Source organism: Electrona antarctica (assembly GCF_951216825.1).
Source record: "Electrona antarctica genome assembly, chromosome: 5".
Taxonomy (NCBI): domain Eukaryota; kingdom Metazoa; phylum Chordata; class Actinopteri; order Myctophiformes; family Myctophidae; genus Electrona; species Electrona antarctica.
In genome coordinates this window covers 27,252,676-27,268,755 of record NC_136810.1, presented here as the reverse complement: position 1 = coordinate 27,268,755, position 16,080 = coordinate 27,252,676, and the positions used below count along the sequence as shown (strand labels likewise).

The following is a 16,080-nucleotide window of genomic DNA, read 5'->3' as shown; positions in this document are numbered from 1 at the left end:
CAATACGTGGCCTAATAGTAAAATATCAATAGGTTTAACCAGAGCCTATAGTATACTCTATGGCTCTGGGTTTTATATTCTTCTAATAAACAAACAGCAGTGATTTTACATTAGGACATTGACGTTATAGGTGAACCGGCTCGACCCTTTGGTGTGGTTTGGGCCATTGTCATTGAATTCCATGCGTTGAATCACTAGGGTCAACGTGGGTCAACGTGCAACAAGACATATCACACCGCAGGGACAACGCTATATCTATCTATCTATCTATCTATCTATCTATCTATCTATCTATCTATCTCTATCTATCTATCTATCTATCTATCTATCTATCTATCTATCTATCTATCTCTAATTAATCTGGGCTTGGGACCCCTGGGTTACTGGGTAATTTGAGTCATGTAAAATGTCTATCCATTCCTCAGGAGAGCCATATCAATGTACATAGTGCCATCTAGTGTTTTATCATATCAATGTACATAGTGCCATCTAGTGTTTTCAAAAGGTCTTCAAAAGGTTTTCAAATGAATTTCTCACTACGAGTCATCTGGATTAAAAATAGATTCACACCTAATCTAGCAAATTTGAATGAATACAGGAAATCTGGCCTCCGTGTTTCCCAAACAATGGGACAGCCTAGAGCCCACAGACCCCAATCTGAACTTTATTTTAATTTATTTCATAATCTATACACAGAGTGTACACATTTGGGTCAATTTGTTTCCTAACTATCAATAATTTACCTAGTTAGAATACTCTATTGGCAAGTAATAAAAAAACAACAGTGTCACCATTCAAAAACGCCAATTTGTGGATTAGACACAAAAAAACAGAAGATTCTTTCCATTGTGGTCCAGACCACAATATGACACAATACAACACTCAACAGACTATTCAAGCAACCACACAAATAAATCATAATATGTTCTGTTTAGAATCAGTGGTGGGAAAAGTACTCAATTGTACCAATACGTAGAACTAGGCCTACGCCATATGTTACAAGTAAAAGTCTGGAATTCAAATTGTAGGCCTACTACTTGAGTAAAGTATAAAAGTCTCACCATCAACATCATAATGTACTTAAAGTACCAAAAGTAGAAAGTACTCATTATATGCCCAATGTGGCGTATTGTGAGCTTGTAGATTGGCTATTTTCAAATGGTCGAAATATGTACTGTAGCCTATATATAGGGCTGAAGTGGGTTGAAATATGTTTTGTAATCAAATAAATAATCTACAAAGTATAACTTTAGTAACTAAATACAATACATAATAATATTTAGAAATAATTGTATTTATTTCTATTTATTTAAATAATAATATAAAGTCCAAATACCTTAAGATTGTACATTAGTTACTTTCCACCACTGTTTAGAACACACATAGGACAAACGACTTAACACAGAAATAGTGTGTTGTCTAACTAATTGGACTGCATGGGTAGATTGGGTACAATGGGTAGACATCCAGGGGATGAATTTATCCAAGTCCAATTAGTTAGCTGAAACCCCTACCCCTGGGGGCCCCGGACCCCACTATGAGACCCCCTGCCATTCAGACCAGAAAAGTTATAAATTCCCCTCTGATCCCTTTACTCGCAGTCCTAAAAATAACAAGCACATGATGGTAGCTGCAGCACTCTGCATATTTAGGTTGACTGGATTTAGGGTCGGAGAAATATTAGCTCTGATGTTACAGCGTGCAGTGACACACTGCTCAGATTAAGTGTCCCTGACTCCCTGTGGGGACAAGATCTGTGTAATTACACCATGCTGATGAAATACTTTTGCGATGAGTCAGAATCATGTGTGCTTCTGCTGAGTATCTAAATATCGTTGAAGTCAGGCATAAAACTCTCTTTAGGATGTATGTAAGTGTTGCAAAAGTGTCCAAAGACAATATACAACTTTTGCATGAGGATGCGCAGCGATAAAAAGGCTAATGTTTTGGACAGATATAACTGCCTTCTTCAGGGTATTAAGGACACCGTGCAAGTCACACTTAAATATACAGGTGAGTGGTGACTGAGATAATCAATTACAGGTTCAACTAACCAGTCAACATGAGGATAAAAACAAGGGTAATGATGAGACATAATCAATGTGCTAAAATGTAGCCCGTTTCGGAACACAGTATGCCTTTTTGTATTTGGACGTCGTCTATCATCCCAAATACAAAAAGCTATACCAGGTACCAAGGAAATCAGTCTCACATTCCCAGACAATTAAGGAGGATTACAACATGAATTACCATTATACAAAAGATCATGAAAACAATTCCTTGCCAACAAAGTCAACTAGATCTGAAGAAGGTAAAATATATACAAGTAAATGTCATGAGTAACAATGAAGACACTATAGTATCATCAAACACAGTATCAAAGATGGATGTGCAAGGTGAGGTAGATCGCCTACTGTACTCACAGAAAAAAAAGATGCAAAAGGTTTGTCTACTCTAAATGGTCTAAGGTCAAAGTCAACATTAAGCCCAAAAGGTGCTAAGGTTTAAAGGGATTGAAAGGAATCATCAATTTCAACACTAAGTTTTGTAAGCAGCTTAACAGAAGAATATGTTCAAACTTCCAAGTAGAAGAAACCCAACTGTAAAAGTAGTCAAATAATTACTAAACAATATTGAGGATGGAAACAGTGTTGTTGACAGATATGCAATGCCATGCTACTCCACTGAAGAAAGAGAAAGTCAATCATCAAACAGTAATCATTTGGAATGTTGAGCAGGATTCACACAGTCATTATTGGAGTGTGTAAAATGTCAGCCCTGGGTCAGCCAACATATCAGTGACACGGACACATGCATGGAATGAGTGCACAGTTAACTATTACTATTGGTCAGGTGGCTAGTAGCTCTGATATTGAGCCAGTACACAGGTTTTCAATGATATGGCTGCCAGGACCATGCCAGGCGGGCCATTTGAAAAGGAGAGGAGGAAACGGAAAATAATAATACAAAACAGAATCATGTGACAACTTTAAATAACTGGTTTACAGCTGTAAAAGCTCCATCACTTCTGTTGTTTTTCCCGAAATTGAGAAGAAGAAAGGGGATTGGGGTGGGCAGGGGAGACGGAGAAAGTATAAGTAAGGAAGGCTATATTATCACTGTTTTTAAATGGGCCGGCTGAATTACTTTAGGCAGTGTGATACTGTATACACTCATTATTTATTTAACAGGCTGGATTTTTACCATCAGTGTTGTATAGACCAGTGGTTCTCAGACATTCATATTTCAAGGACCCCGTAAGAGTGTACAAATAGGGAACCAAAATTGGGCTCTTATAGGTCCATTTTACGGTGGGGTACCACCGTCCAAAATTCAGAAAAGGTAACCGAGGGTCCCGAAAGGGGCTAAGGTCCATTTGTACACTGTCAGGGTTATAGACTTTTAAGGGTCTATTTTGAACCCTGTCGAGGAACCCTGAGGGTCCATGCATGGATCCCACTTAGAACTGCTGTTGTAGAGTATCATTTTCTCTTTAAGTGGGTACTCCGAGTATCAATATCAATGTGCATATGTGCCCAGCTAACCATTCTGTTGTGCTCCTCCTAGAAGCTTAAAGTATGCATAGTTGTGTGTCAAAAGGCAATAAATGTCAATAATCCTCTGAGGACTCCAACAATCCCCTGGATAGTACTTGCAGCTGTGCAGTGCTTAAACCATGTACGTCAACGTACGTCAAAAGGGATCAGTCCAGAGGGCTGGAGCTGTAATCAAGTCTCTTCAGCAGCCTAAAATTCAGTGGTGGAAAGCAACTAAGTACATTTACATTACTTGAGTATGTCCATTAAGGATTAAAAGGATATACTGACATTTATTTTTCAGTTTCTATTATTAAACCCACTGCAATTATTTAGATGTATTAGTTACTTTTTACTTTGCAGAAGTAAACACCACCTTCAGTGGCTGACAACTGCTGGTATACACAAATACACAGAGCGCTGCCCTGTAGTTGCACACTTATTATTGTCGCTTGACACTGCAGTTATGATTGCCATTATGTGGATTAGTCTATAGCCTAGAGCCCTAGACTAGAGGGAAATGATGAGTAAATTTTAGGCCGATATTGTTTTGCTATGTAAACATAGGGCAAAGTTTCATAGGCTACTTCCTTCACCAGTGTCATCTTAACAGGTGGTCAGTGCAAGCTGTCAGAAGAGACATACATATAGAGGAGTTGTTCAGTGCCATGTCAGAAATGTCCCTGCATTTTGGCCACGTCTCAGGGTTTGTCCTCCATTTGGCAAGAGTTTGCTCTTCCTCTGATTCTCTGAGAAATAACGACAGACTGAGAGAGTCACAGGACAGAAGGGGAGAGCAAAATCAGGATTTAGCATAATCCCTAAGAACTATTTGGTGACCAAGAAGCCTGTTTGTTCAGGTTTAAATCAGTAGAGAAAGAAGCACTCCAAAAGAAGATGGTTTTGCTTAAGTAAAAGCACAAACGTATTCGCATCAAAATATACTTACTGTACAGTAGCAGTACCAAAGTAAAAGTACTGAAATTGTCCTCAAAATTGTACTTGTACTTGATTAAATGTACTTCAATGCTTTTCACCACTGATTTAAATATTTACTTTGTGGATGTGGACCTCACTTTGAAAACCACATTAACACCACAAACTGGTTTGAATGTTGGGTTCATGTTCAAATTATTCAAGCTGGCAAGTGTATATCAGAAATACAACAGAGAACAGACACTGTATTGTACCAAATACATGCTAAGCATCAGATAAGGATTTAGATTTGTAACTCACCACCTGCCATGCCACTGATAACATTCACTTCTGTAGTCCAGCGAGCTGATAAACTGTAGCAAACTGATGTGCAACTGTAGCTGTTCAGTCATAGAGTTTGCGCTGCAAGCATCCAAAACCACTTTCAACTTTGCTTCGGAGAGGCAAGGACAGCACTTCTTAGACTTATATAGCATTTGAAACAGACTTATAGCATGTCATGTAGACAGCACAATAAGTGCATTGTATGTAGTCATAGCACTTCATAGTATATATGTACAGCATAGTATAGCACATATGTGTAGTTTATATGTATAGTGTCATTATATAGATATGTTCTAGTTATAGTTTATATGTATAGTGTCATTATATAGATATGTTCTAGTCACGGTCTTAGCTTACGCATGTTTCGCGATAAATGCATTTTGTTACATATGTGATGTATTCCCATGCTTTTTGTTCTTGCCTATTGTAAGTCGCTCTGGATTAAGAGCGTCTGCTAAATGCCTAAATTGTAAATTGTAAATTGTAAGGACCCCCAAATGAATTTGTATGGTTAAAATGTATTTAGTGGTGTTCATACTGTAATAACTAATGTCACTAGGGACCCCCTCAAGGACCCCCAGACCACACTGAGTTGGCAGTGCCCAAGATCAAACCCAGACACCTTTGTGGCCCAAAGGTGAGTGCTCTACTGATGGGCTACTTCTTATATTGGGCATGTGCAGTATACAGTAGGTGAAAATGTGAAAATATTTTAAAAACTACCAGTATCTAAAATTGTGAAAACGTAGCAACATAGCCGATCTACAAGCTCACAACCTGCCGCAACATGTTGTGAGCTTGTAAATCTGCAATTTTCGCTATAATTGTCATGGCACTAACACATTTGTATTGCGTCGTTAAATATACTAAAGTGTGTTGTATTCAATCACAGCACATCGTTATTATAGAATAATAATTATATACATGAAACCAACATCAAGACTTCAACACAATAAAGCCAACTCCAAAAGTGAATATTAATTCAATAACACAATACGTCATATTTTATTGATACTCATTTGATACAAATCAAAGTAAATGTAATGCACACAAATATTCCAACAAATTAAAGTTTTTGGTGGCATTGATCCAAAGTTCCAAACAGTCTCTTACAGGTTTGCATACCGGTAATAATTGTTTTTGTATTGAGTTGTGCTTGAAATGTACTGTAATTCTGCAAACTGTTAATAAATACTTCAATCAAACAATCAATCAATGATATGAAACAGTGTAGTACTAATCAGCTTGAGCAATGGTCCACAACCTTGCTGGTTTGACTAAACAAGGTTTTTTTGTACAGCGTACAAGGGAAATAAGTAGGAGTGCAATAGTTAATCCAACTAACCGATTTAATCAATTTTAATAAAAAAATATAATTGATAAGGGAGGGAATAATTAACATTTCACTTTTTTCTTTCAATTTCTTTTTTGAAGATCTACACGCTCTATATAGATATTTTTACTATTTTTAATAGCTGTACTTTTAAATGATTTAACAGGGCTTAAGTGTTAAATCAGACTAATTAATGTAGTCTGCGTTGATTTGCTGATAAATAATAAATAAAAAACTAATCAAAATGTGCTTCGCAAGTATTCGTTAATTGAAAAAGTAATTGATAGAATACTCACTACAAAACAAAACGATAGTTGTTGCAGCCCTAGAAATGTACTCTGACATTAGAGGTAAACTCAATAGCATGAACACGTGTCATTTGAGAAAATGTTCTTTGTTTAACTGATGATAGATTTTGTAGACTGTTTACCATTAAACATGAAAGTTACCGCATGCACAAACAGAACAAAATACTTATATATAATACAAAGGTTTTCATTTCACATCATGGACCCCCAAATTGATATGTATTTGGCCACAGACCCCAGATTTTGTGCCAGGGGCCTCCATAAGAAAATATATATGTTGTTTTGACAACAGCGGATCTATAAACTCACAACATGTGAAGCATTGTGGGTTTGTAGATCAGCTAATTTCAAAAGGCTGAAAAATAACCGACCCCCTAGAACCCCCTCAAGGACCCCTGGAGGTCTCTGCAGGACTCCAGTCCACACTGAGAACCAGTATATTGTGGATATGTCTTCAATTCATTGTATGTGTAATGCCCATCACCACTCCCAAATTATTCAAATAATTAAAGCTGTACTATCTACATTTATTACTGAATAAAATCTGTATTGGGGCATGGTTGTCTCCCTGCTCTTCTATTGAGACATTTATATCCTGCGTCTAGATTAGACAAGACATTTGACACAATCCTGGTTTGACACAAATTATGACCTGAAGGTCAAAATTATATTTCTACCCCGAGCAAGCAAGGCTCTATTAACTCAGTGGTAAAAAGGGGGTAGAACAGGAAAGTTACATTGCAGCTTTAAATACATTAGTCACTTTAAAAGTGATACCATCGCTGTCGGTTTTAGATCATTCAAATCAATGGTCATCCGTCTCCTTTTAGTTATTGTCCAGAAACATTAACAGTGAGTCATTCTATATAAATAAGCTAGTGTTCTTTTCACCCCTGGCCCTATGACCACATGGTTGTAGGGGTCGGCAGGGGTCTTCTTACATCCTGTTTACACACACACACGCTCAGTGAGTGCTTTGTCACCTCATGTGAAAGCTATCTTCAGCTATTTGTGACACGGATCAACCAGGAGTGCAACAGTTAATCAAACAAATCAATTCAATTGATAATACAACATAATCGATAATCAATTTAAATGAAAATCATTTTTCTCTCTCTTTTAAATTTGTCTGAAAATGTCTAAAATAGGTGAGCGACAAGCTCACAATGCGTTGTGCGTAGCAATGCCACCCGTTGTGATCTTGTAGATCGCCTAAGGTGTAGTTTTCTCGTCGAATAGTTTATATATTTATTTATATATATTAACAAATTATCCAAAAAAAAGTGCTTCTAACAATTATTTGATTAATCAAAAAAGTAATCGATAGAATCATAGGTATGAAAATAATCTATAGTTGCAGAAACGGTTCAAAACCGATTTCCAGATTAACTCAACAGTTTTTGTCCAACGCATTTTGCTGAACAAAACTTTGCTTTTTAACTGGCTGTTTCTCTCTCTGCCCGTATAGCCAGATCACGGACAGCAAGTACAGAGCGAAATAGGCGAGAAAATTATAGTGGTACGCCACAAAGAAAAAAAACATTATTATGCCTGTGTAGAGCAATGCTTTGGAGATATTACTGCAAGAAAATATTTCCCTCCACCATGCAACCGTTGTGTTGGCTCTTTCCAGTCCACCTGTCACAGGTAGGCCTAGAGGTGTGGCTGCAGGCGTGGCTTCCTCTTGCTCTGTGTTTTCTGTGTGATGTTGAAGACTGCCAGAGGGCTGCTCTTCGTCCACAGACTCGCTGATAGACGGCATAGACAAGGATCTGTTCCTCCCAATGGAGGGCCTTTTACCGGCACTCAAGCTCTTCTCTTTGCTGTGATTCAACGTGGCCGTCCTGAGGCTTTGCTTGTGTGTGACCCGCAGACAGTGCATATACAGCTCCACCTCGTCGTCTGACTGCGAATCCGTTGAAGAAGCACCATCCTCGCCGTCCGTTTGGTCGCTTTCGGTTTCTTCCATTAAGTTGGGTGACACTGTGTCTGTGGCGGCAGGATGGTCCCTCCCACTCTCCGAATGACACGCAGCTTTTGATAGGCCTGTCGGGACGGTGTTGCTCTGATCGTATCCCTCTGTGTCGATGTTCATTTCATCCTTTTCTGTTGTGTCACCTTCTCTCTCACCTGCAACCTCGTGCACTTTATTTATCGGTGTGGATAAGCTCTGGTCTAAAGCTGGTGCCTCGTCTCTCTTCCCAACCACAATCTCTCCATCTCCTTCCTCTGTGATGACCTCCTCCATATCTTCTCTGTTCGCTTTCATCTGTCTCGCCTCCTCTCCCTCGTTCACGTCCCCTTCCTTCTCTTCGGCCTCAGTCTCTTCTTCAACCTCCCCTCTCCAAATAACGTCCTCCTCCTGCATCCTTGGGACATCCTCTTCCACAGAGACCTCCCCTGTCTGCTCCTCCTCTCCGATCCTCCCTTCCTCCCAAACGATGAATTCCTCAGCCATTGTTTCTTCTTTCACATTCTCCTCAGCATCTGCAACTGTGATCTCCTCTATTGTTTCTTCCTGTATATGTTGTCTCTCTCTCCCTGTCACGTCTGACTCTACATTCTCTAACACTCTTTCTTGTGACAGCTCCTGCTTCTGTTCGTCTTTTTCTTTGGTTAGCGCCTCCGTCACTTTTTCTGGCTGGTTCCCTGTCGTCTCACGTCCCTCGTCGTCTCTCAATACGTCCACTTCCTCCTCTTCGACCATCATCTCCCAGTTTTTACCCCCCGTTTCCACTTTGACCTCCATCGGTTTAGTAACCACATCTGTAACCGGAGTAGATTCTGGTTTTCCTGGCATAATATTTGCATTGTCATCTACAGTGATTTTGTCTGTAATCTCAGTGTATAAGTGACAGGTACTATTCATGTCTTTTGTCATCAGGTCAGCTATCTCTCCACTGTCGACATTTTCGAGTGACATTTTTGTTTCCTCTTTACTTGAGTCGTCTGTTACCTCGTTTCTCTTGTTTGTCTCCATCTTCGACACCAGTGATGAGTTAAGTGCTATATCCATGAGATCTTGTCCCTCGATGGTTTCAATCGAAGACAAAATACAAGTAGTGCTATTCTCAGCTGATGTTGTAGCTAAATCATCTCTGCAGTCACCATTGCAATGTTCAACATAGACCATTTGTGTTTCCTGCTCAGACAGTGTCCCTGCAGTTACAGTGGCATGAATGTCTTCATCTTCTTTTGACTCATGAATATATTCATGGTCTATTGGTTCATCACTGGTTGTCTGTTGGTCCACCCAGCCATTGAAATGGTCTGACACTTGGGAAACTTGAGGCTGTGAGGAAAGGGTTTGTATACAGGCTGCATCTGAAATTTCCTTTGAAAGTGTTGAATCCAGTACTGTTTTAATTTGTGAATGTTTGTTATCAGGATGTTGCACTTGTGTTTGGACAAGAGCCTTGTTTTCCACATCGTTAGTCAGAATGTCCTCCTGATCTTTTCCTTGGAAATGTGAACTCTCTCTGGGGATGCTGTTCATTTTTAACTCCTCAGCATTTGAAACATTTGCAACATTTGCAGGACCAATACGTTGTTGGTGTGATTCTAGAATATTAATGGGGTGCCCTGTAATTTCTTCACTTCTGTCATTTGGTGAAACACTCATAGTAGCTTCTATTGTTTTGGAGAGAGGATAATTAAGAGAGGTATTTCGATACCACTTTGAATGATCCTCACTCCAAACAAATTCTTGGTGTGATTCTTGATTTTCATTCCCAAGTCCCCCTGTAATTCCTGCAGGTTTGCCACATTGAATTGCTGAGACATTTTCACTAGCTTTTCTTCTTTCTGTGTGAAGACACGTCTGAGCTGTATAAAAGGATGAGATGCCTTTATTTACCCGTCCCTTCACCGGATTTCCCATATCTGCCAAGTTCCGACTCTCCCCTCCTACTGTCCCCACCACCTGATGATACAGTGGAGCCACCACAGTTCCAAACGTAAAGCCAGTGGCCTGATTCAAAAAGCCTTCGATTCTCTCTGCTGAACTGACAGTTCTATATGAAGTATCTGCTGTATGAGATTTGTCACTCATAACTCTGCTATTACTGTTCATGTGATTCTGGATTTCTGCAGATAGCTTCCCTCCATTTTCTGAGGTTTCTGATGGTCTCTGGTTTTGCAATGACTCCATGCTCTCAGATCTCCCCGAGTCAATGTGTGACATGTCAGCCTGTATTGTTGAGGTCTTACACTGGACATCTGGGTTACCGGATGTTGGCAGAGAGTCTGTAATGGGTTCAGGATGGCTATATTTGTCGAGCTCCTCTGGAATCGATTGCATTGATGTTTCGTTTGAATGTGTTTCTGGTGATTTTTCTCCTTGAGCCGTCGCCGTTGTGTCTGGAAGGGATTCTTCATGTTCTATGTCGCCAGGCTCTCCATCTCTTTGAGTAAAGTGGTCTTTCACCCGGGCCAGTCTCGCTGCCCTCCGTCTGTTTCTTTGTTTGCTGTTGCGGCTGTTCTCCACCTGTTCATCAACGAGAGGAACAAGTTTCATGTTAGCTTGTTTACACAATAACTATGCCATTTAGAAAAGGGTGACATTTGAACTGAAGACCCATACCATACCATAACATGCCCAGACTAAATACTGAAAGTTTCAAGTCAATGTGCTTACACAACAACTTTGCCATTATGGAGAGGGTGACATTTGAAACCCCAAACCGTAACATGCCCAGACTAAATACTGTAGTATGAAACATAGCCCTCCATTAATTTTTAATTAGAATGGCAATTGTTATTATAACAACTATGGCACAGTATCAGAGCAGCACATTATGTGTACAGTAAACTACTCTAATTGACCTTTCACTCTGCTGCTGTTAAAAAAGAAATACATAGTGTGACCATTGGCGTACTGTACAGTCACAAAGTACAGTACCTTGAGTACTGTAGGCCTACTTTAGTACATTTTCTCAGTATCTGTAGCCTACCTTAACTTGATCATGTTTTTTTTTCTCTCATTAGTTTGATGACTTTGTAATCACAAATATTGTACTTTTGACTACGTTTCTAGGAAGGGACTCCCGGTACACAAAGAAAATGTATGAATCAATCACAAAAACACGGTTTAAATGTTTTTGTCAAACTAGACAATCTACAAGCTCACAACACGTCACAATGTGACACTTGTTGGACGAAATGTTTATAAATACATTTGACTTGACTGCATGTCAGTGTGTCATGTCAGTGTTCCCTCACATGACTCTGGTGTGAGATTCTCTGTGAAAGGGCATGATGAATATCCTGTTCCTCCTGCACCTTATATAGACATACTGTACAGCACCATCATGCTTCTACAAATCTACGTAGTTTAACCACTTGAATCCTAGTGTCCACATTCTGGGGAGAACGTTCCGAGATCAGCTATTTTGGGCAAGTAGTGTAGTGGGAAAACGATTAGGAGGCCCAGTATAGACCCATCTCTTCGGTCAAATATGTTTGAGGGGTCAAGTCCCAAATCAAGGGCAAATATTGTATCTGTCTTTATAAACAGATCAAAATTGTTATAAAATACAGAAAAGGACTAATTCATAACTGCAGTTTGTTTAAAACTCGGCTATACAAGGTGGGTGAGGCACCACTTCAGGATGGATCGTCGATACTTACAGTACTTGCACTTATAGGCTAAACTTTAGGTCTGGCATCCCAATGCGGATAGCATTGGAAGCAGAAAGCAGATCCTCTACACTGGTCCTGTTGTACCAAGTTAGTGGCATTAGAATGGTAACGTAGCAGCCTTTTTCAAACGAGTTTGTTGTCAATTGTTACTTCGATAGTATTCCATTCCTCAAAACAATATAATTGTTTAAATATATCTTTCCGTTATTGACATGACATCTTCATGGTGTCTCTCAAAAGTATTTTTCTCTTTCTCTTTATTTTTGAATTTTAGAATATGCAAGACATAAAAGACACAGGCAAACAATAAAATAAAAACATCAATAGAAAATACAACCCCAGAGCTGAATAAAGTAACCATACTCTGAGGGTATTACTCACTAGCAATTTCTGACGACTTTCTTCCAAACTTCCTGACAGAGAATCCGAGCTTTGCTGAGCTGTTACACTGGACGTGACTGCCTCGTGCGTTGATACACCTGGAGAATAAAGACGGAAGTGTTTCTTATTTATCATGTGATCATAGATTGACTGATATATTTTACTACTTCATTGTTCAAAAAAATAGTCACCCGGTGATGAGTTTTCCAGCGATGAGTCATGTTCCACAGTGGCGAAGATGTGACTGTGAAATGACCAATTGATAGAATATATTATAGTTTAGTTAGTTTAGTTTAGTTTAGTTCATGACATTACGTCATTGACTCTCTGTCTGTCAGGTGGAAACTGGATTTTTATGTCCAAAAAAAGATCCTTTATTATTAATACTATTAAAAAAGAGAAGTAAAATAGTGAAAGCTGAACTCACTCACTTACGAACTCACAAAAGCTTGTAGGATTGCTATTTTCACAAACATTTTGCGACACTTGAATGAGTGGGTTCATTTACGGAAAGCTCTCTGCAGGACAACTGGCCCAGCTTGTGGTGAAGCTTCAAAATTCGGTAACACTTAAAGGGATTGTTCAGATTATTTTAACCTAAGCTGTATGAAATACTTGCCATTAATATAGTGGTTGCAACTGTATTAATTGATTGCCCGAGTCCCGTGGTGTGAGTTCTGCTCTGGTTTTGGTGAAATATTAAGTAGTTCCGGTCATTTTGTGGGGGGCACAGGGGGCCCACGCATTCAAAGTAAATGAATCCACTAACGTCATTTGTATTGTTGACCTATTTCTAAAATATTAGCGCAACTTTCGTTCATTTTTGACCCCTCTATCACACAGAACTATGTTTTTTGTGTCCATATCACTACGCCCAAAAAATAGTTCCATGTGATAGAGAGGTCAAAGTTGAACGAAAGTTGCACTAATATTTTAGAAATAGGTCAACAATACAAATGACGTTAGTTTTGTGAATTAATTGACTTTTAATGTTGTTTTGTATAATTATAAACATTTATAATAACATAGTGCAGTGCATTATGATCCATAAATGTGATTATAATGCATTGTATGCCTCTCTCCTGGCGCCACCGAGCCCTGACCTCTGTCATAAATGTAATAATCCTTCATGTCAACCTCCTCAGCATCTGCAGAGATTACAGGAACCTCAACACGAGCAGGCAGCAAATCCTCAAATTCAGTGAGTTTTTCAGGGCTAATACAGTTCTTGTGAGGGAACTGAACCTCAAACTTGACAAACAGGTCTCCTTTCTCAAAGAGGTTCCTATATAGAGGCCTCTATATATAGTACTTATATATTAGATTATTAAAAGTTATAATACTTCATAAACCTTGTTATAAGTTGTTATACACAATCATAAACATTTAAAGCAAGTGTTATAATCCTTATAAGTGCATCCTAATGCATTATAAATGTGATTATATAGACCTGACCCTAATCTAAAGTCCCTTCATTCTATTAGTAATGCAAGCACGTCAACTTTGTAAGTAATAATGAAGTCATGGGTCATAATAAAGACTCACTTACGTTATATTTTTATGTCAATACATTTTTACTTTTTGAACACAGGCCTTTTACTTAACAGAGTATTTCTACATTGTGGTATTGCTACTTTCACATAAGTAGCATAAAACAATCTGATTGCTTATTATAAGATCCCCTTTATGTGTTATCCTTCACTGTACCATGTGCTGATGACATTTCTGACTTCAATCAAACCCACTGCTCCTCACCTGCTGGTCTTGAGACAGCTCTTCTTGCATACCGGTACGTGTTGTTCTTTGGGGACTTCCTCCTTGGTTTCTTTAGCTCTCTGGTGACAGAACAGCACGTAGTTCTTATCTCTGTTATTTTCCCAGAAGGTCCCCACTGAAGTCTCGTACCGCAGACAAAATTCCACTCTGGCCCCGTGCTCCTCGAACGGGGGAACCAGGGTAAGCTTAAACGCGAAACAGTCCGTGACCCCGTCACTGGAGCCTGGGACATACTCAGCCAACAGGTCAAAGTGGCTGGCCCAGGCGTCCAAGGTGGTGCGTACGTACACTGTCTTATCAAAGGACAGGTTGAGCACGCGGATCACCCCTCGCAGCGTTGTGGTCCCAGGGATGAACTCGACGGTCTCCAGCCCCAGCTTCCGTTCCTGAACTCTCGTGGCCACCTCCTCGGAGAGCAGCGGCAGTGAGAACGGAGCAGACACACAGAATTCCTCTGGATCTTTGATGTCACTGTCCAGTGAAGCAAAGCCAGGAAGGTTTGGGATGTCCCACTTGTCAAACTCCTTAACACGCTCCAAACTGAGGCCCTTGGCGTCCGCGAAGGACACCCTTCTGGAGCGGGACGGCATAATATCGGGCTCCGAGTCGCCATCAGAGAGATCTCCACTCCTTCTCCGCGGGAGTGGAGAGGTTTTAGGTCTGATCCTGATGACCACTTCTCCTGCTTCGTCATATTCCACGTCTATGGCGCCGAACTCCGGTCCAGGGACCCCCAAGAGGCTCCATGGCCCGGGGAAGGACCTCGGTTCTCCCACGATCTCCATTGGGCTCCCTGTAAGAGAGTGAGGAGACAAATTGCAGTGTCCCTGTTTCTGGCAACTGACATTCAACAAGCTGTGACTTAGCAGATGGAGTCGAGTTACAGAGCACAACGCTGTAACCGGGGCCAACACTATAAATAGGCCAGAAAGGCTGTTTAAACTATGTGCAGAAGTCTCTAAGCTCAGTTGAACACTGAAGAAAATGGCATTGTAATTTTACAATGGCATTTTTTTAGTTCTATAATGTATGTGAAACTCATAAGCATCATACTGTTTCAAGAATACAGCAGAAACTACAAGTTCTAAGTTCTAAGTTGTCTTTCTAAGCTAATCCTTTTTCTCTTTTGGGTCCTTGGTTCTCCCTAGAGAGTCATAAGACGTACTATTTATTCAGCTAGTACTCTATGTTTGTATGTTTTGTTTTGGCTGATACTGGGTCACTGCATGGGTCCAAGCTCTGTGACTTTCAGGTTCACCAACATTATTGTTGGCCAACAATGAACACCTAACACCAATGACACTAAGCTTGATTGTGTAATACCAATAAATAATCAGAATAACACTTGATAAAGTCAGAGAGAAAAGCAAATCCCCATAAGCTCAGTGGTAGAGGAAGTACTCAGATTTAAGTAACAATACCACACATGTAAAAATACTTTGTTATAAAGTAAAAGTCCTGCATTCAAAATCTTACTCAAGTCGCAAAAGTATCAGCATCAAGAATATACTTAAATAAAAAGTAGCAGAAGAAAAATGACTCATTGGACTATAGTTATCTCTCATTAACACAATTTTAGTGATGAGTAATTTGATTACTCGCTAATTTATACTTGGGAACTTCAAAACCTGTGATCTACATTCTGCAATAGCAAACGGGAGTAGCCTACTAGAGTAAATGTACATACCCGGTAGTTGCTTTACGCCAGTCACTGAGAAAAAAATAACATACAGAGAAGCTCATTCCTGTAATTCAACTACCGTATAGGAATAGAATGACCAAGAATTACTCAGTTTACATTTACTGTTACATCTACAGTTAATACATTTGGCTTGCACTGCTGTTG

At 39.6% G+C, this 16,080-nt stretch overlaps 1 protein-coding gene across 1 annotated transcript; it reads right to left on the bottom strand.

The window, feature by feature from the left end:
• Positions 1-6,800: 6,800 nt before the first annotated feature.
• Positions 6,801-15,465, bottom strand: ppp1r3ab (protein phosphatase 1, regulatory subunit 3Ab). The gene is made up of 4 exons (XM_079501131.1): positions 14,214-15,465; positions 12,650-12,702; positions 12,459-12,556; positions 6,801-10,923 (listed from the first exon to the last, which is right to left on the bottom strand). The coding sequence occupies exons 1-4, from the start codon at positions 15,017-15,019 to the stop codon at positions 7,828-7,830; spliced, it is 4,053 nt and encodes a 1,350-aa protein (XP_079357257.1). The 5' UTR covers positions 15,020-15,465; the 3' UTR covers positions 6,801-7,827.
• Between the last annotated feature and the right edge of the window lie 615 nt (positions 15,466-16,080).